This window comes from Hyla sarda, chromosome 2 (genome assembly GCF_029499605.1).
Source record: "Hyla sarda isolate aHylSar1 chromosome 2, aHylSar1.hap1, whole genome shotgun sequence".
NCBI lineage: Eukaryota > Metazoa > Chordata > Amphibia > Anura > Hylidae > Hyla > Hyla sarda.
The window spans coordinates 234001968-234023166 of NC_079190.1; the positions used below are offsets into that span (position 1 = coordinate 234001968).

The window sequence follows — 21199 nt, forward strand, 5'->3', positions numbered from 1 at the left end:
AGAAGAGAGTTTCCTGCTGCAAGTTTGAGCATTGGTGGATTTTCCCCAGCTGCAAACTCACGTTTAAATCCGCCTGTGTGAAGGTCCCCTAAGGGGCACACCTACAGGATCTGCTGCAGATTTTAATGTGACTGAACAGCTTCACATTTGCAGCAGACCCTGAATATATCCATAGGGTTGTCTCATTAGCTCTTTATTTTGATACAGCAACCAGGCTGGGATGAAAAATAATCCAACAGCAGTTTGGAGCAGGTTTTCAGAGCAGATATGCAAATTTAAATACATCTGAAGTTGATGAAAAAGTAGCTTAAGATAGCAAACTTTGCAAAAATAAATTGTGGCAGGAAAAAAAAAGTCTTCATGGCTTTCTGGGACAGTTGGAGAAGACAGGGGAAGTGACAGACTGTAGTGACAACCTGTAGTCTCTGAATGTTACTGTGCTGGAAACAGGCTAAGTGCACATCTGCATCGGAGCTTCATCACAGACAAAAACGGAGCCGGGCGGTCCAATGCACAATTGACACCAACGGATATAATCTACCTGGCAATGTAGGATGCTTTAGGATCTCTAGGGCATATAAGATTTTCTGGCAGTGTATTACATCTGGGCTGTGTATTATCTCTAGGTTATCGAGGGGGTTTAACTAGAGGGGGTAGCTATCTATGGTGGTTTACCTACTCGGGGCACATATGTGATGAAGGAAACTAAAAGGAGGGACCTGTCTACCTACAGTAGCGACCTATGTAATGGGAGGGACCTACCGACTCTTCCCCAACCCACTTATCTACCCACTTTACTATGAGGAACACCAAGGGGCTTATTATTACTGTATTGAGCCCTATAGGTGCTAGAAAAGTGCGGAGCCTAAAATGTTTGTCTTGTAGATTCTGTGGAGAAGAGTTGTGGGTGGAAGAAATCGTCATGAAGGTCTGGGTCGGTTTGAGAAGAAAAAGGAAAGAGAACAACTTCAATTAGAGAAGATGTCACCTGTAAGTCGCCGAATGTAACAGTATGTAATCACATATATGGTCTGTTGTGGTGATGATGATGGGGGTTGTTGTCAGTCTGTCAGTATATGAGGTCCTCCAGGGGTCAAGTCCTAGAAAAAAAAAAGCGTGGGAACAGAAAAACAGACAAAAATGATCAAGCTAAAACTTGACATCCTGTACGGTTCCAGGATTCTTACAGGACGCAGGCATACAGCTGCCTACGGTTTATAAGAGTTTAGTAACAGGGCAAGACTCATTGCTCAGTCACAGATTTTAACTGTATACACATTTTTTTTTTTTATAACAGGTTAACCCTCTGTGTTATCCTACTCGGGGGCTGTTCACATCACCATTTAAACTTACACTTAGAATATACAAAAAGGGGTGCCAACACATACTATGGTGAACTAGCAGTGGTCTAATGGCCTAAACGTAGTCAACTAGTGACTAAGTTTTAGTCCATTCCGTGCATGTATGTTTACTGTGCAGCACTGTAAAGCACAGCAGACCACACTTTTTAGTCACACTAAGTAAACATATACATGCAGAAAATGGACTAAACATAGACACTAGCCTATGACTATGTTTAGGCCACTAAAGTAAATGGGGGCATTGCCACTACACTGCAGTATATGTTGTGTAGGGGGGCAGATGGTGGTGCGGGGCAGAATGCCTCTATCGTTGAGGGAAGGGATGATCACGATCTTGTATAAGCGGAAGGGGGAGAGATGTGACCTGAAAAATTGGCATCCCATCTCTCTCCTGAACGTGAACTACAAGATCCTCACCAAGGTGCTAGCCAACATGCTGAAATCTGTCATCAGGCAGATCGTCCATCCGGACCAGACCTGCGGCATTCCTGGTCGCAGGATCGCCGACATCCTTGCCCTTGTGAGAGACATGGTCTATTACATCAAGGACCGTCGAGTCCGCGCCACCCTGGTTAGCTTGGATCAGGAGAAGGCGTTTGACCGTCTCTCCCACGCTTTCATGGGCAGGGCTTTGCGCAAGCTAGGTCTGGGGAAGATGTTCTACTCTTTTGTTAACATCATGTACTTTGATATTTGCAGCACGGTGTTGGTGAACGGATGGAAGACTAACCCCTTTCCTATTCTTTCAGGGGTTAGACAAGGCTGCCCTCTTTCGCCTCTTCTTTTTGTTTGTGTTATAGAGCTCTTCGCTGAGACTATCCAGCAGAATGGAAAGATCAGGATCAGAGGGATCACCGTATTCTGCGCTAACCAGTGTTCGGTGACTGCACTCGTCCACACCTGCGAGGACTTCGGCAAGGCTTGAGGGGCAAAAGTCAACTGCGGGAAGTCAGAAGCTATGCTCTTCGGAGAGTGGCACCTGGCTTCTTCCGCCCCCTTCGCTTTACTGTTGAACCATACTTCATTCAAATTTTGGGAGTCTGGTTCGGGAAGGAAGGAGCGGCCCATAAGTCTTGGCAAGACCGAGCTAAGGACTTGTTGGAGATTGTTCCGGGGCTCCTCGCAGCAACGGTAGAGACTGTATGGACTAATGTGGCCTCAAAGCGGCGTACCAATGGACATAAGGACTTTTCATGGATGGCCATTAAGGGAGGACTGCCTCTCAGGTCGTTCATGCATGCCAGTGACCCGTGCAGAACCAGGTACTGCCCCCGGTGCCCCTTTGTGGAGGAAACATCCTTGCACGTGTTTTGGCAGTGCCTCTTTGCGCAGGGTCTGTTGGATACCGTGGAATACGAACTCAGAGACTCTGTACCCAGGAGCTGCCTATCGTACCATTCGGTACTTTACGGTCTGTTCCCTGGGACCCTCGACATGGAGGCCATCCAGGAGGCCTGGTGCCTTATGAACTGTTTTAAGGACGCTGTGTGGCTTGCCAGGAACCGCCTTGTGATCAACAGGGAGAACATGTCTGTCCGGGACTGCCACAGGTTCATTCGGAGCCTGCTCAAGGACTTTTCCATCTTGGACAGTCCGGCCGTCGATGATGAAAAAGAGTGAAGACCCCTCTCCTTCCCCCATGTCGCCCTGAAGATATAGCCCAGTAGTTTGGCCCTGTGATACGCCCTCTCCCTACCCCCACACAGTCATCCACTCCCCCACGCCCCCAGCCCCGCCCCATAGCCCACGCCCCTACCCCGATCACAGATTGTATTGTTTGGTTTTTCTTGATTTCTTGTGCTTTTCTCTTACAGGATTGAGCGGAGTGTTAGAGTAGCATGCCGTGCGATGTATAGCTTAGGGAACCTTTGCTGCGTATTGTACTGTCATGCTTTGTGTGATTGTAATTTATTGTATGACTTGTAATGACTGAACGAACAATAAAGCTCTTTAAATATCTGCAGTATATGTTGACATCTCTGTTTGACAGAATATATAACCTAAGTGTAAGATTAAATCATGATGTGAATATATAGGACCATATATAGTAGCCAGAGAAGGAGAGAACAGAGGTAACTACTGCCCCCCACCCCCACTTCTACAAATATTCCCACATACAGTGACCATATAATGGTAGATATCAGCTGCACACAGGCTCTGCAGACCATATAAGTGATTACATACAGTTACATCAGGTGACTTGCGAGTGACGTCTTCTCTGATCAGAGTCGGTTACATTCCTTTTTCTTCTCTATCTGGGCCCAGAATGTCATGATGATTAATTCCAGACAACTCATCTCCACAGAACCTGCAAGACAAACATTTTAGGCTCCGCACTTTTCCAGCACCTATAGTACCCCAAACAGTAATAATGCCCCCCTGTAGAGATTACCAGCCCTCCTGTATTGCCCCTATAGACCCTGACCAAAGTTAGTTACCATCACAGTCCGACTCCACAGTAGTGGCTGTTCTGCTCCTCACTGGCAGGCAGCGGAGGACCCGGTGTATTCTAGCAGACGTGACTGTCTCAGCACGTCTACTCCCAGCAGCTATTGCCCTGTTAAAGTGGTAGAGGGCGGCTGCATTTCTAATGTGGTGGTGGCGGCCCTGGGTGACTATCACTTAAGAATACACACTGTAACAAACTACCTTTCTGAAAACAAACTGTAACAAACCCTTCATAGAATTAGAATTAAGGGCACAGCCCATTTTGGCCTTGAAGACACAGAAAGATTACTTTTTTTGCGCTTTGAGTTTTACCTCCTCACTTTCTAAGAGCTATAACTAATTTTGCCATCCGCAGACCCATAAGAGGCTTGTTTTTGCACGACCAATTGTAATTTGTAATGACATCATTCATTTCACTATAAAGTGTATGGCACAACCAAAAAATATAATTTGTGAGGGAAATTGAAAAGAAAAACGCAATTTAGCAACTTTATTTTTTTTTTTTTTTTGGGGGGGGGGGTTGTTTATTTGGAGAGCACTTTATGGTAAAAATGATATGCCATCTTTATTCTGTAGGTCAATATGATTAAAATGATAGCCATGCCTACATGCTTTTCTATTATTGTACTGCTTTTAAAAAAAAACTCCTCCACATGTAATCTCCTTACTACTGGGGTGACACACTGTAACAAACCTCTTCCTCATGTGATTTCCTTACTACTGGGGTGACACACTGTAACAAACCTCCTCCTCATGTAATCTCATTACTACTGGGTTGACACACTGTAATAAACCTCCTCCTCATGTAATCACCTTACTACTGGGGTGACACACTGTAACAAACCTCCTCCTCATGTAATCTCATTACTACTGGGGTGACACACTGTAATAAACCTCCTCCTCATGTAATCACCTTACTACTGGGGTGACACACTGTAACAAACCTCCTCCTTGTGTAATCTCATTACTACTGGGGTGACACACTGTAACAAAACTCCTCCTTATGCAATTTACTTACTACTGGGGTGACACACTGTAACGAACTTCCTCCTTATGCAATTTACTTATTACTGGGTGACACACTGTAACAAACCTCCTCCTCATGTAATCACCTTACTACTGGGGTGACACACTGTAACAAACCTCCTCATGTAATCTCATTACTACTGAGGTGACACACTGTAACAAAACTCCTCCTTATGCAATTTACTTACTACTGGGGTGACACACTGTAACAAACTTCCTCCTTATGCAATTTACTTACTACTGGGGTGACACACTGTAACAAACCTCCTCCTCATGTAATCTCCTTACTACTGGGGTGACACACTGTAACAAACCTCCTCATATAATTAATTACCTTACTGGGGTGACACGTGACCTCTCCTCCAGTTCAGCCCCGCCTCCTCCACAGGTCCTTCAGCCATGATCTTTCCTCTCCTCCATAGCTAAGCTCCGCCCCCAACATGTGATGGTGACATTATCACAGGTCCTACATCTCCAGCATCTAGCAGTCCGGGCTAGGGAAGGAGATGAAGGGAGTGTAAGAATAATTCAGAGGTCAGTCCTGCAGGACTAATGTAAAAGGGACAGCGTTCCTCCTCTGGAAAAAGCAAAGGAACGCTGTACCTGCAGGACTCGAGCCCTGAGGTTCTCCTAAACTCAGGTGACAGCATAATTGTTGTTAAAGAAGTATTCCCATTCTGCATGTAGTTTGTGTTATATACAGCAGTGGACGAATATTTAAAGGGATACTCTGCCCCTAGACATCTTATCTCCTATCCAAAGGATAGGAGATAAGATGTCTGATCGCGGGGGTCCTGCTGCTGGGAACCCCGCGATCTCTCCTGTAGCACCACCTATCATCTTGTGCAGGAGCGAGCTTCACTCCGCGCCTGATGACTGGCGATGCAGGGGCCGGAGGATCGTGATATCACACCCCACCCCCTTGTGGTATCACATGCTGCCCTCTCAATGCAAGTCTATGGGAGGGGGCGTGATGAAAGATTGTGGGGGTTCCCAGCGACTGGACCCCCACAATCAGACATCTTACCCCCTATCCTTTGGATAGGGGATAAGATGTCTAGGGGCAGAGTACCCCTTTAAAGAGGTTGGGCGCAGTTATGGGTGTGGCTGAAGGTGTGGTTATGGGTGTGGCTTGTCCCTCTTTGTTCTAAGCAAAAGTTGTGCGGTATGCATTATAACTTTGCATCTTGGTCTCAAAGGCAAAAAAAATAAATCTGGTATATCCCTTAAAACAGTGAGTACCTCCGCCACAGCAAACAGACAACAACACTTAGCTTTTCACTGTTGAAACAATTCAGTTTAGAAGAAGCACGCCACTAACAACATGGCGCTTGTCTACACTGTGATCGGCCATACAGTTGGCGCACACCAGAGGGCGCTGTGATGACAACGTTAGGCCGGCATACCTGCGACCCGGATATAAAAGCCGTGCTTCCTGCCATTCCCGGCCTCTCTTGTACTCGCTGCCGAGCAGGGTGCCGGCTACAAGGTGCTTTCCTGCAGGCGACCGGGGCGCAAAGCTCAAAACACGTAAAAACAGGAGGGGTAACTACACGACACACACTGCTCGGTACACGGGTCACTTCGTAAGACTGAAACCCCCCGGTCTCTGACGTCAGCCGGTCACCTGCTCCTCGCCGTCACGTTGCATCTAGTAAAACTACCATACATCTCCAGTAGCCGCCGTGTGTCTAAGCACCTCGGTGTGACCCCATAATTCTACAGGCGCAGTGAAGCCCCCAGCACCCATCCGCGCCTCCTCAGCCCGCTCCCATAGCACCTGTTGCCGCCTGCATCTCCGTCTTAACGCCTTAATATCCCGTTACTTCTCCTGTGGAGATCCTCCGCTTCCTCTAGTTGGGTGTGACCTCTGGTGGGGTGATGCACACAGCTACCAGCAGTTACCCGATGGCCTCCCTTTATGTGGGAGACCTCCACCCAGATGTCACAGAAGCCATGCTGTATGAGAAGTTCAGTCCTGCTGGGCCTGTGCTGTCTATACGGGTGTGCAGGGACATGATCACCAGGCGGTCCCTGGGCTATGCCTATGTCAACTTCCAGCAGCCTGCAGACGGTGAGTGGCCTGGACTAGTGTCTTGCTACAGGTCCTTGTTTATATTATAGGACAGTGTTTCCCAAACAGGGTGCCTCCAGCTGTTGCAAAACTACAACTCCCAGCGTGCCTGGACAGCCTTCGGCTGTCCAGGCATGCTGGGAGTTGTAGTTTTTGCGACAGCTGAAGGCACCCTTGTTGTGAAACAATATATTGAAACAATTTACTGCGCAATCAGATTGTGGTTTATCACACAAGTTCTAACGTCTCACTTTATCCTCTAGGTCTGTATTCCAGGAGTGTCCCTAGGGCAGTGGACTCCAAACTGTGGACCTCCAGCTGTTTCAAAACTGCAACTCTCAGCATGCATGGACACCATATGTATGCGGTTGTCTGGGTATGCATGCAGTTGTAATTTTGCAACATCTGGAGATCCACAGTTTGGTGACCACTGCTCTGGGGGGTGTCCTACATAACGATAGTTTTGTGTTATGGTCCCTGTGATAATGGATGGGGGACATCTCAAAAATCTTGTTCACACAGTGCACCCAAATAATGTTTAGGATAGGCTAAGGGTTCTGGTTTTTACTGCTGTAAAAAGTCAAATTTTTTTTTTTTTTTTTTTTTTTTTTTTTTAGAACCTTACATGTTTGTATGATTTTTCTTTCTTTGGCCCAATCAAGATCCTTGTCGTATCTGTGCTGATTTCATTTGTACTTTTATTGGAGCTCAGATCAGCACCATTCAGAAGTCAAATGTCTACTTTTTCTGAGTAGAAAGACATGCAAGCATTCATTGCTGTGCCCCCTGGGATTTTGAACAGGGCCCTGAGTCTGTTTTGAATGGAGAAGGGCAGTGTTTCCCAACCAGGGTGCCTCCAGCTGTTGCAAAACTACATCTCCCAGCATGCCAAAGGCTGTCTGGGCATGCTAGGAGTTGTAGTTTTGCAACAGCTGGAGGCACCCTGGTTGGGAAACACTGGAGCAGGGAGTCACTACTTCGTGCATGTCACTACTTAAAGGAGTACTCCAGAATAAGAATTGAACTCCATACTGCCAGCAGTAAAAAAAAAAAAAAAAAAAGGATCCATACCTTCATTCGTGCCTCGTGCACCTGCTGCCGGGGCCGAAAACGTCACACTGCCACTCAGCCTATCGCCGGCCAAGTTGGGACTTCGCTATGGCCGGTGACTGGCTGAGTGCAGTATGACTCGCCGACCACCAGGAAGAGGATCGCGGCGGAGACCAGAGCCAGTTACCGGGGGAGCGAAGGAAGGTATGTACATTTTTATTTTTTTTACTGCTGGCAGTATGGAGGACAATTTTCCTATTCTGGAGTTCTCCTTTAATTCATTCATTGTCTGTGGCAGGGCTTGACAAATTTGTTTTGAAACTAGGAGCCAGCAAAAAAGTTAGGCGCTGATCTCTCCTCAGTTTATAGTTCTGCTTTACATGTATCGGCTTTCCCAGACTCCTGAACGACAGAGAAGCTGATCAGCCTTTCAGGACTCTAGGAAAGCTGGATGACAGCCATATTGGTTGCCATTCTGCTTTCTTAGGAACAGATGACCAAGAATGTTTTTCTTCTATGACTTGGTTTCTTGTAGATTATAATCAATAATGGAAGCCATATCCTTGTTCAGTGATCCCTCAAATTACAATCGCCTTAGGTTACAATATTTTCAACATGTATACCAACAAAGAACCAATAGTGTAAAATATTTTATTAAACATGTATCAAAATACAAAACATTTAAAAAGAGTGTTTAAAACACAGGCACTGATATGACAAAACAGAGGGGATGGTAGGAAGAGCAAAGGCACATGGAGATACAGGGAACAAAGAAAAAATACAGGAGATAACTCAGCGGGTATATACCATGAAAAGAATGCTATTAAGTACATAATATTGACATCAGAATACATGAATATACCATAGTGTGAGAATGATCATATTAAAACTGCATGAATAACACAAAAAACTGCTGAAACGCCAAGACATCCTGCCATGTGTTCTGCCAACCTACCAGCTCCGACCTAACATAACGTTTCGTGTTGTGCTTCGTCAGGGGGTGTGTCACACACCCCCTGGCGAAGCACAAAGCAAAACGTACATTGGGGTGGGAGCTGGTAGGTTGGCAGCACACATGGCAGGATGTCTTTGGGCGTTTCAGCAGTTTTTTGTGTTATTCATGCAGTTTTAATATGATCATGTCGTTCAGGAGTCCTGGAAAGCTGATACATGTAAAGCAGAACTATAAACTTAGTAGGATGGGTCAGCCCATTATCATAAGCACCAACATGCAGTGGCTTTACCGCTGAGATGTTGTGCAGAACTGACCTTAGCCTTCCAGCGTTTTCCATAGGCTTCTGTCCTATGTGTTGTCCTCCGGCCTCCTTGTCCCCAGAATACTCCACTCTCCGGCAACTGTAATCCTCACACTTTTCCAGGTGTGAGGAACTGAAGCCGCCGCTGTGTGTATTACTGGCATGCACCATGGAGCGGTCCTGAATGGTCGGCAGTGGAATGCGGTAAATTTGAGTTGAAGACGGTGGAGCAGTGGGCAGCTCTGACATCCTGATACTGGGCTGATGAGATCACAGGCGCCAACACCACATTTTTAGGCTATGTTCACACTTCCCGAATGTCTGCACGGAAAATCCCTGACTGCACGGGAATGCGCCGTCTCATAGTTGGCTATGCATTCCGTGCGGTGTCTGCACAAAGAATGAACAGGCTCATTCTTGACGTGGAAAACAGAATTTCCATCCCATAACATCTGGCCCGGAAATTCCAGCTGTGTGCACAGCACAGCAGAATCCTGGTGAAATTAATGGGACTCTGCTGCTCCGGAAACTCCAGCGGAATTCCACACTGAGATTCCGGACTTGGGAACATGACCTTAGTCTCGTGTCCTAGACATTTGGTGAGATCTGGTCTATGGAGTGGAATGCTGTACTCAGTCTCCGGCAGCTACATAAACAATGAATAGAGCATAGATGAGCATGTACCGCTTGATACTCCAATTCCCTATAAAACATGTAATGTACATCTGGTGACAATCTGATGCCAAAATATAGCAACCAATCAGATCGCTTCTTCACTGCTGTGGGGCAACTGGTCAACTTGTCCTCTGTACAAGTTTTGGTGAATCTTATTGTGCATCCTATTGTCAGGACTTCCATCAGACAACTCCCAAGTGTACAGTATTAGGCTCATGTAGATGTGTGTAGGTTGTGTGCCTGTGATCATGTAAATCTGCCTTCTATAAATAAACTCTGGCATTCCAGTTGCTGCTCCTGCTGGAAGCTCAGTGCTTGTTGCCTGACCCCACAGAACATGTCCCAGATACTGCCTGAATAACTTTACTGGGGCTAACCAATGCAGTAATCTGACTGGTGGGTTAAGCTACAATATTTTAACTGCAGCATCCAAATGTTTAGTGTTGAAAAGAGTTGAATTTCCATTAACAATAGTTAAAGTAGGGGTTGTCCCACCTTGTTTCCAGATTTTCCGATTTACAGCGGCTGGAGGTGGTCAGATAAGCCGAAAGCAGCCAAAGAAGGGAAGTTGCAATATTTGCATAACACCCATTGACTTTAATAGGAGGTGCCCAATTGGCGTAGCCCCACGAGCTATGCTGTTTACATAACGCCTGGAGCTACATAAACAGTAGACTGTGGGCCACATTGTTTGCGCAATCCCCAATAAAGTCAATGGGAGTTACGCAAATTACTTAATTTTCATGCTCCAACCACTCTTGGCTTTCGACCACCGCCAGCCACTGAAAACAGGCTGGAGAAGCCGGAAGCAACGAGGTGGGACAGCCCCTTTTTAAAGGAGTATTCCGGTATATAAAAATGTATCCCCCCCTATCCTAAGGATAGGGGATACGTGTCAGATCTTGGGGGTCTGACTGCTGGGACCCTGCGATCTCCCAATCTCTGCAGTCTGCAGAAAGGGGGCATGACCACAGCACGAAGTGATGGCTGACACGCCCTCTCAATACATCTCTTTGGGAGAGCCAAAAACTGCATTCAGCAATCTCCGCCTCTGCCATAGCGCTGCATTGAGTGGGAGTGTCGGGCGACGCCGCGTGCAGTGGTCGACACTCTTTTTGGATGGAGAGCTGGAGCCCCGTACGGGAGATTTGGGGGGGGGGGGGAGTGGTTCCAGTGGTCAGATGCTTATAACAAACTGATTAGCAGTGTTCATTTTGGCACTGTTTATTTCAATGCTGATAGTTTTATGTCCTAGATATTAATAGTATAGATATTTTAATACATTTTTATTGAATGTTTGCAGCTGAACGTGCTCTTGACACCATGAATTTTGATGTGATCAAAGGGAAACCTATTCGGATTATGTGGTCCCAGCGTGACCCTTCTCTTAGGAAGTCTGGAGTTGGCAATGTTTTTATAAAAAATCTGGACAAATCAATTGACAACAAAGCACTTTATGATACTTTTTCTGCATTTGGCAACATTCTTTCCTGTAAGGTAAGTTTAACACTTTCTTGTATAATTTGAGAATTTAAATGTAATCTAGAATACATTTCTGATGGGTGTCTCCTACAGGTGGTGTGTGATGAGAACGGCTCCAAGGGATATGCTTTTGTGCACTTTGAGACACAGGATGCTGCGGATAGAGCAATAGAAAAGATGAATGGCATGCTGCTCAACGACCGTAAAGTGTGAGTCTTTGTATAGAAGAATGTGTATGGTAATGAGAATATGTGGTTATGTGAAACATGGAGGCAGGAATCTGGATTGAGCAGATATTTCACACTGAAGTTGAACTTGCTAGTGGTACTGTAACAAGTACCAGGGAACACTCCCCCCTACTCTGAAAATGCTTATGTGAGAATAGGCAATTCTGTGTTCAGATGTGTAGAATTCTTAGACGCCTGTAAGGAGAAAACACTACTGCCACTGACCAAAGGTAGTGATAGGATGTATATAATAAGTTTACCCTGTCCCAGCCTGTAGGATTTGTTGCTAATCCTGCATAATGCTTTTAAAAGGGATATTTAGGTTCCAGTAAATGGTTAACAAGGATATACAGTGGTCCCTCAAGTTACAATATTAATTGGTTCCAGGACGACCATTGTATGTTGAGATCATAACTCTATGGAAACCTGTTAATTGGTTCTGAAGCCACCAAAATGTCATCCAAAAATAGAAAAAAGTGAGGATTAAAGGATAACACAGATAAAGCAAGTCCTTACATAAAAAAAGTAAAGATCTGCTGGGAGCTGTAAATCACTGTCTATGTAGAGGACAGGAGCTTCTTCAGGGTCCTGTACAGTACACACGGTGTCCTAAAAAGTAAAATGGAGCCACCCCACCTGTGGCTAGACATATTAAAAGGGGTACTCCGGTTGAAAACGTTTTTATTTTATTTTTTTTAATCAACTTGTGCTAGTTAAACAGACTTTTAAATTACTTTTATTAAAAAATCTTAATCCTTCTAGTACTTATTAGCTGCTGAATACTACAGAGGAAATTCTTTTCTTTTTGGAACACAGAGCTCTCTGCTGACATCACGAGCACAGTGCTCTCTGCTGACATATCTGTCCATTTTAGGAGCTGTCCAGGGTAGGAGAAAATCCCCATAGCAAATATATGATGCTCTGGAAAATGGACAGAGATGTCAGCAGAGAGCACTGTGATCATGTCAGCAGAAAGCACTGTTCCAAAAAAGAGAAGAATTTCCTCTGTAGTATTCAGCAGCTAATATGTACTGGAAGGATTAAGATTTTTTAATAGAAGTAATTTACAAATCTGTTAAACTTTCTGGCACCAGTTGATTTAAAAAAAAAAAATTCCACCGGTCAGCAGCATATACCCAAGGTTCTGTGTCCCCCAATGGATCCTTCGAGAGAGATTTTACGGCAAGTCTAAAGAATCTCCTTATTTTCTCTAAAGGGAAAAGTTTGCCTTTTGTGACCTCATCCAGTTATGTAGCTTTAATTTGAGGTGCGGTGCCTACAAGGGATAAAACGCATTTTATGCAGTAGTATTAAAACAAAATTGTCTATTTTGTGCAGGTTTGTTGGTCGTTTTAAATGTCGAAGGGAGAGAGAAGCAGAACTTGGCGCTAAGGCAAAAGAATTCACTAATGTTTACATCAAGAACTTTGGCGAAGATATGGATGATGAACGACTGAAGGAAACTTTCAGCAAATACGGTAACTGCGTGAAATCCCGATCCTATCAAGTTACCACTTGCTTCTGGCTTAGTGTGTGCCGTGGATAACTTCATGAGCTCCTTGGCTCTGCCCATGCATGTGGGCATCTGGTTTCACGCGTAATGCCGTGGTTAACCTAATGAGATCTGACTCTGCTCCCGCATGTGGGCGCCTGGTATCAAGCGTGTGCCGTGCACCTGCATGCTGTGACCCTGTGACCTCTGGTTAACTGGTGTCTCTTGGCTGCAGGGAAGACTCTGAGCGTTAAGGTGATGACTGACCCGAGTGGCAAGTCCAAAGGGTTTGGCTTTGTCAGCTTTGAAAAACATGAAGATGCAAATAAGGTAAGAGCTCCCCTGGAGGACCAGGCAGACAAAGAATGTCTGCAGGGGAGAGCCAGGTACAAGGGAGCTCTGTAGAAAGTAATGTTCAGATGTGGGGGAAACTGGATTATAACATTCTCTAACAGTGTTATTTTTAATAGGCCGTAGATGACATGAACGGGAGGGATGTCAATGGAAAAGTCATGTTTGTAGGCAGAGCACAGAAAAAAGTTGAGCGGCAAGCAGAGCTTAAAAGACGTTTTGAGCAGCTAAAGCAAGAGAGGATCAGCCGCTATCAGGTATACATTTCACTTAAGAATTCAAACCGCATTTAAATGGCCACTCTCCATTGCACTCCTTATGGTAAATAAAATCTTTCTAATGTACTTTGTTTAAAAAAGATGTTTTCTGTTTTGTGTTTAAAAAAAGCTGCCACTAGGTATCTCCCTACTTGTTCAGACACACTTTTCCCCATCTCTTGCTCCGACTTTGGACTCCTGCTGGCCTGACAGAAGTCCAAAAGCAGGAAATGCTGAGGGTGTGTGCGCAGCCTTATCCAGTAAGAGCTCATCTCACACACTGAACTGCTCTGGGCCGAGTGTAGCAGAGTGAGGGAGGAAGTTCTCACCTGTGTGGCTTCAGATGAGGTCACACCTGCTGGGTAACACCCCTTCCCAGTCTGTGAATCTAACTGAGCAGAAAATAGAGCAATATCAAGGTAGAAAACTAAAATATAATAGAAATAAAGGCAGGGGTGGTTTATCATGATGGGGGCAGTGAACTGGGAGGATTGTACCATTTAACGAGAGGTACTCTTTAAGTTATTCTTAAAGGGCTGCTCCTGGGAAGTTAAAAAAATAAAAATGCCCCAAAGCTTCCACCAATACCTGTTCTGTTTCCCCTGTAGCAATCTGTGATTTTGCCAGCTTCTGTGGCCCCTGTTGTCTCCTGAATATTTTTCCTTGCTTGCAGCCAAGACTACAATTCCCAGCACTTCACTGCAGCTCTGTGTAATGGCTGCCAGCCAATCACTCTTACTATCTGTGTGCATGCTGTGTTGTTGCAAACAGTCAGCAACACACACTGTACATGTCTTTTCTTTCAAACTATCCACCCCCCCCCCCCCCCCTAAAGCAATAAATTGATATGCTCTAAATGACAGCAGTCAGTGATAAGATCTACTGCAGGAAAAGAGTAGTGTTATGTGCTGAGGAGACACTGGGCTGTTTATCTCCCAGCAAGACTCTCACGAGAGGAGGGGAGGTGAGACTGTGAAGCCAGAGCCCTAGACCAGACAGAAAACACGTGGTGTTTGTCTTCCAGGAGGATGGGTCTGGTCTCAGTTAGGGCTTTCCACAAAGACAAGGTGGATCTGATATTGAAGTCTTTCTCACACTCACTGCATGTGACAGCTGAAAGAGGGAAACAGCTCTATATAGCTAATGAATGCTTGGTGAGAGGGAAAGGATGGTCTATGGTTTTAGTTCCCTGGAGTACCCCTTTAAAGGGAACATGACTTTTTTTTTTTTTTTTTTTTTTTTTTTTTAAGCCTATATTAACAGCAGCTGCATGCAGTATATGAAAGTATGAGTGAGCACCTCATGCAGGTAGTAAGTCTTCAGTGCGATTATCAGGCCTGCTGGGGTGCCAGTGCAGGCCTGCCCTGATCTCAGCAAGCTATTTCCAAAAACTCTGGTATCCCCAGTAACAACGGCCTCTTCTGCTAAGATTCGGGCACGTACATGAAAATAGCATGGCAGGTGCATGCTGACGTCACCACTGCTGCTTTTCTGCGGGGAATGTAATTGCCCAATATTGTGAGCTCCAGGTGACTGTGTATATGTGTGTGTATGTTTGTTTGTGTGTGTATGTGTGTGTATATATATATATATAATATATTTACTGCCTACCTTCTATCTATCATCTTCACTGTTTACGACACAGTAGCTTATGTTTAATATTCTGAAGAGGATGGAGGGCCACTGCTTTTGTAAAATATGTAGAGAATATATAAATATATTTAAAATAATAAACCTTTTATTTAACAGGGAGTAAATTTGTATATCAAAAATCTAGATGACACTATCGATGATGAAAAGCTGAGGAAAGAGTTTTCTCCATTTGGATCAATCACAAGCGCCAAGGTGAGAGGACATTCTTAACGTACACATCCATCAACCTTGTTCTAACTATTATGTTGGGATATGTCCACATGAATGATCTAACATGAAAACTGTTCAACGGAGTTATTTCTTTTATATATAATATCTCCCATAAGACTTAATGTATTTGCACCCTCCAAATAGGGGACAAAACACTCCCAATGGGGGGACAACCAGGCTTATGTGCTGGCCCTACCTTGTACACAGGGCCACCGTCGGAGGTACAGCCAATACCCCAGTAAGGGGCCCGGGCTCCTAGGGGCCCTGACCCCCACTGCAGCAACCCCAGCACAGAAGCATATAACCGCTGTTTAAACAGTGGTCTCCTGCTTCTGTACGTCTGACGGCCACATGATCCCCCCCCCCCTGTGCCATTTCATCCTTTTATTACCCTCTGTACAAATTCATCAACCCTTCTTTTCATATCATCATCATGACAGCACCATCATGATTGTCCCCTGTAGCTCTAAAAGGAACAGGAAACACAGAGGGTAAATAGGCCCCTCCCCATCCACCTCTGTGTTTTCTGTTTCTAGGAGCATACACGGAGAGGTGAGGTTGAGGTTCTTACCTTTGGTTGGCTGGTTTTTGCTCCGGACGGGGGTTTTCGGTCACGATTCATCTCCCTCCCCCTGTGCTTCACTGGGTTGTGCCTCCTTATGGTTGTTGCCTCCTGGTCCCTGCCTCCCCGTCCAGGTTTATGCGGCAGGAGTCCTGTATAGGCCAGTCTTGGAGCTCCCTGGCTGTTCCAGGCTCCATTCTGCCGGGGCACGCACGCGTCTGACGTTGCGGAGCGTGTGGGATGTCACACGGACGCGAGCGTGCACTGGCATTGGCTGGGGACCGGAAGTCCCTCCCCTAAGATGGCGGAGCACCCTGGGGAAGCGTAGAGGGGTATAAATTGCTACTCTGTTCCAATGCATCCCTCTGAACCATGGATGTGTCCGATGCCCCACAGCTCTGCTCATCTGGAGCGCTCGGCATTAACTGTAAGTAGCTGGTCCTTAGGGGGAGGTTCACTTGTGTACTGCTTCTTGCTTATGTATCACTTGGTGTCTTGTATAGCAGTGGTTTCTTTGGGAATTACACCATATTGCTTGCACTTTGCTGCTTTTTTCCCTATATTCTACTGTCTAAAGTGGCATATAGCTTTGATTCTTATGGGAATCTTTTTCCCACTTAGGGTGACAAGGAGGCCCCCAAAAAATCAAGAGAATCCTCTAAAGAAACTTCTAAGAAATCTAAGTCCAAAAATGTGGAATTTGTTCAGTTGTACTACCAGATACCCTTCCTAAACGCTTTTGTAAAGCCTGCACTAACAAAAATTTTTTTCCAAGAATCTCCGTTCTTTATGGATGAGCGTCGTTTACTTATAAATCAACAAGTACAGTCTGCCATAGCTACTGCACTGCCTAGTTTTTCAGCTCCCGTTACTTCTGATACACCTGTGGCTGAACCTCCTCCACCAAAAAGGGAAAAAATGCTATTGTTTTGGATGCAGACTGATTCTAATGAAGATTTAAATTCTAGTCTTACTCTGAAGAGGGGGAAATCCTAAGCGGGATGATAAAAAATATTTTTTTCTTCTGAAGATGCAGATATCTTACTACTGTAAGTTCTATTAATATAATGGATACTCCAGAACTTGCGTCCATTCAGGACAGAATGTTTTGCCGGTCTGAAACCTCAAAAAAAGCATTAAAACACTTATTACAGATGAGTGGTAAACTCTGGAGAGGCGCTTGTAGACTTCTAAAGAATTTTGAAACAGTTTCCCCTTTGACCCTAATTATGTAAATCTGTGGAGTGAGCCTCCAACTTTCTAAAGTGGTTAAAAGTACTGCGCTTCCATTTGAGGATGTGGCTCAACTTAGACACCTTTAGACCGCAAAATGGATGGTCTTCTAAAAAGATCCTGGGAAGCCTCATCGGCTTTAATCAACCCTAATATTGCGGCTACTACTGTAGCCAGGTCTCCATCTGGTTAGAGTTCCTTTAAGAGGAACAAAGAGTATAAAGGAAAAGGGGAAGGAGGTCGCTGGAGCTATCCCAAAGGAGGAAAAAGCAGAGACTTTATCCTCCATTCCGAAAACAAAAAAGAGTTTTGAGGGGGGAAGCTGTCTCTATTCAGTCACCAGTGGTCTCAGATTACAAAAAATCCCTTCATTCTAAATTCCATATCTCGGGGATACAGAATAGTTTATCAGCCTTCCTCCTGCAAGAGTTTATTTCTTACGAAAGGTTCAAGATGGAGACCCTGAAGACAATACCTCTGATACAAAGAGACTCATGGATGTGTACAATCTATCTAAAAGATGCCTACTTTCACGTACCAATTCATTCTACCTTTCATTTTCAATTTCAGGCACTTCCTTTTGGAATATCCTCCACCCCGAGGATATTTATGAAAGTAATTGTAGAGGTGATTGCTCAATTGAGACAAGAAGGAATTTTAATAATTCCTTACTTGAATGACTTACTGATTATTGCCAGGTCAAAAGAAATGCTTCATCAGCACCTTCTTCTAATTTTGTCCTGTCTTCAAAACCTCGGCTGGATCATAAACTGGCAGAAGTCGGACTTAAGTCCAGCAAGGAAGAAGTTTCTGGGCATGATCTTGGACTCGGAGAAACAAAGACCTTACTCCCAGAAGAGAGAATTCTCTCACTTGAGCTGAAAATAAAATCTGATACAGAGAAAATCTTGTCCCATAAGAACAGCCATGTCAGTCTTGGGATCAATGACATCCTGTATACCAGCCGTACCTTGGGTTCAAAGCCATTCGAGACCTCTTCAAGTGTGGGACAGATCCCAATTGTCCCTAGGGAAGAGATTACAGATACCACTTCAGGTAAATGCCTCATTAGCATGGTGGCTGAAGGAAAAAATCGCTCTATGGGAATTCATTGAATTCTTTCTCCTGCTGTTATGGTGACAACAGATGCAGGTCTTTGGGGTTGGAGTGCTCACGTTGAGCACCTTCTTCTTCAAGGTTCCTGGTCCCATAAAACCCAATGTCGCCCCTCCAACTTTTGGGAATTGAAGGCAGTTTTAATGGCATTAAAAGCTTCAGCACATCTCTTAAAAAACAATCATGTGAAGGTATATTCCGACAATATAACCAGTGGCCTTTCTCAACCATCAAGGGGGGGGGACAAGACATTCTCCTCTAAGGGATCTCTCCTCAAAAATGTTCATATGGGCAGAGAAAAATGTTCTTTCCCTTACAGCCATACACCTGAGGGGTGTAGAAAATCAGGAAGCAGGCTTCCTAAGCCAGAACCAAGTGGATCCAGGAGAATGGGAACTAATTTCTCAAGTTTTTCAGTCACTGAGAATTTGGGGGAATCCGGAAATTGCTATTTTTCTTGCTGGCAAATAGATCTAAGTCCAGAACTTCTTCTTTCTCAATCAGAGAGAAACATCTTGCAGTAGATGCCCTTCAACAAGTTTGGGACTTCTCTTGCTCATGCATTTCCTCCTCCTGCTTCTCATCCTGAAAGTGGAGAAAGTTTGTGGCATCTTCACAGTCCCTTGGTAGCCCAAGAGCGGTTGGTTCAGTCTCCTAAATCTTCTCTTTAACAGATCCGATCCAGCTTTCTCAGGTGAAGAATCTCCTGACACAGGTACCTCTGTTATCAAGACCTAGAAACCCTATAGCTAACAGCATGGTTCTTGAAAGGCAGATCCTACTAAAGAAAGGACTTTGTAGTAAAGTGGTTAGTATTTTGTTAAAAAGTAAAGGTTCCACTTCTAAATCTTTAAGATACTGGAAGAAATGTTTCATGGTGTGGTTCTTTCTGAACCCAGACATCCCTAAAATACTAGACTTACTCCAAGAGGGGTTCGAAAAAGGTCTTTCTTATCAGTACCTTTTAAAAGTTCAGAAGGCAGCTTTAGAATGCTACTTTTATACCTTTAGCTGAACATGAATGGATGAAGCCTTTTTTTTTTTTTTTTTTTTCATTATTTGCAGATCAAAACCTAAGATTTCTAATGTAACTCCCCTATGGGATCTAAATTTAGTTCTTTCTATTTTAACCAAATATCCTTTTGAGCCATTATCCGAGACCTCTGTTAAATTATTAACCTGCAAAACTGCGTTGTTAGTTGCCATAACTTCAGCAAGAAGAGTAGGAGAAATCCAGGCTCTTTCTATTGAGGAACCATATTGTATCATCCTGGGCAATAGGATTATTTTCAAACTTAATCCTGCTTTTCTTTCAAAGGTGGTCACGAATTTTCACAGATCTCAAGATATTATATTGCCCTCATTCTGCAATAATCTAAAAAATCAGAAGAAAGAAGTCTTACATAACCTAGATGTCAGAAGATGTTATTCACTACTTGGAGACTACAAAATATTCTAACCTTTTCATTCAATTTCAAGGGCCCAACAAGGGCAAGAGCTTCATAAAATTCAATTTCTAGGTGGCTGAAGATAGTTATCCAGGAGGCCTATAAATCTTCCGGTAAGCAAGTTTCTGAAGGTCTTCGTGCTCACTCAACTAGGTCGCTAGCTGTCTCCTGGGCCGAAAAAGCCTCAGCCTCAATCGGACAGATTTGCAGAGCGGCAACATGGTCCTCTCCGCGTACCTTCTTCATCCATTAAGTTGAATGTAACATCTTCCCTAGTTCTGTCTTTTGGCCGGAATGTTTTGCAAGCTGTGGTCCCTCCCTAAAGTCACCTTTTTATCTGGTATGTCTCATGGTAGTGTTGTGATGTTGAAATGAAAAGTTGGAACTATTACTTACCGATAATTTGTTTTTCATGAGTTCATCTTGACAGCACCCTTTAATTCCCGCCCTTCAATGTGGATAAGTATTATAGAAGTATTGTTTATGTGCTAGTTTAGGGGTGGATGGGGAGGGGCTTACTTAACCTCTGTTTCCTGTTCCTATTAGAGCTACAGGGGACAATCTCATGGTGGTGCTGTCGTGATGAACTCATGAAAAACAAATTATCGGTAAGTAATTCCAACTTTACCTCCCCCTGTGCCATTATTTCCTCCCTTTACCCCACCTGTGCCATTTCTTCCCCCCCGTGCCAAATCTTCCCCCCCTTACCTCTTGGGCCACATCACTTCTCCCCTTCACTTCTCCCACTGTTGTTGTTACCTGGTCGGCAGGGTCTGGTGCAGGGGCTCAGAGTGGGTTTGACCTTCTCCTGACATCCGTTGCGCTGCACTTACTGAGTGGCTGCGGGCACTGAGAAGTGATATCAGGAGCTTCACTCGTCACTGCTGCCACTGCTCACAGCCTCTTAGTGAGTGCAGCGCAGAGGACTTCATGAAAACATCAAACCCGCTGACAGCCCCTGCACCAGAGCATGCTGGCCAGGTAAAAAGAACAGGAGGGAAGAGAAAAAGTGATGTGGCACAATGGGTGTTGGGGGGGGGGGGGGGGGGGATGATTTGGCAAAGGGGGAAGAAATGGCATGGGGGGATAAAGGTGGGGGGGGATGAAATGGCACTGTGAGTGGTAAAGAGGGGGTGAGTAATAAAGGTGGAATGAAATGGCACAGGGGGTAAAGGGAGTGATTTGGCACGGAATAAATTGGCATTGGAGGGATCAAGAGGTGGAATAAAATGGCAGGGGGAGAATGAAATGGCACAGGGGGTAGCAGCCACATTTGTA

The 21199-nt window shown here is 44.8% G+C and overlaps 1 protein-coding gene and 1 long non-coding RNA gene across 6 annotated transcripts in view; one reads left to right on the forward strand and one right to left on the reverse strand.

The window, feature by feature from the left end:
• LOC130355866 (uncharacterized) overlaps positions 1 to 6373 on the reverse strand; it is a 105218-nt gene extending 98845 nt beyond the window's left edge. The window contains exon 1 of the long non-coding RNA XR_008888688.1: positions 6242 to 6373. This is a non-coding gene — a long non-coding RNA (uncharacterized LOC130355866). The remainder of the gene's footprint in view (positions 1 to 6241) is intronic.
• PABPC4 (poly(A) binding protein cytoplasmic 4) overlaps positions 6293 to 21199 on the forward strand; it is a 45373-nt gene continuing 30466 nt past the window's right edge. The window contains exons 1-8 of one of the 5 annotated variants that reach the window (XM_056556642.1): positions 6293 to 6909; positions 11194 to 11387; positions 11466 to 11581; positions 12938 to 13077; positions 13327 to 13421; positions 13562 to 13699; positions 15449 to 15544; positions 20468 to 20533. In XM_056556642.1, coding sequence (XP_056412617.1) covers positions 6717 to 6909; positions 11194 to 11387; positions 11466 to 11581; positions 12938 to 13077; positions 13327 to 13421; positions 13562 to 13699; positions 15449 to 15544; positions 20468 to 20515 — 1020 coding nt within the window. In that variant the 5' untranslated portion in view covers positions 6293 to 6716 and the 3' untranslated portion in view covers positions 20516 to 20533. Of the gene's footprint in view, positions 6910 to 11193; positions 11388 to 11465; positions 11582 to 12937; positions 13078 to 13326; positions 13422 to 13561; positions 13700 to 15448; positions 15545 to 20467; positions 20534 to 21199 lie in introns of those variants that run through there. The other 4 variants (XM_056556644.1, XR_008888687.1, XM_056556641.1 and 1 more) reach the window with 4 other exon arrangements.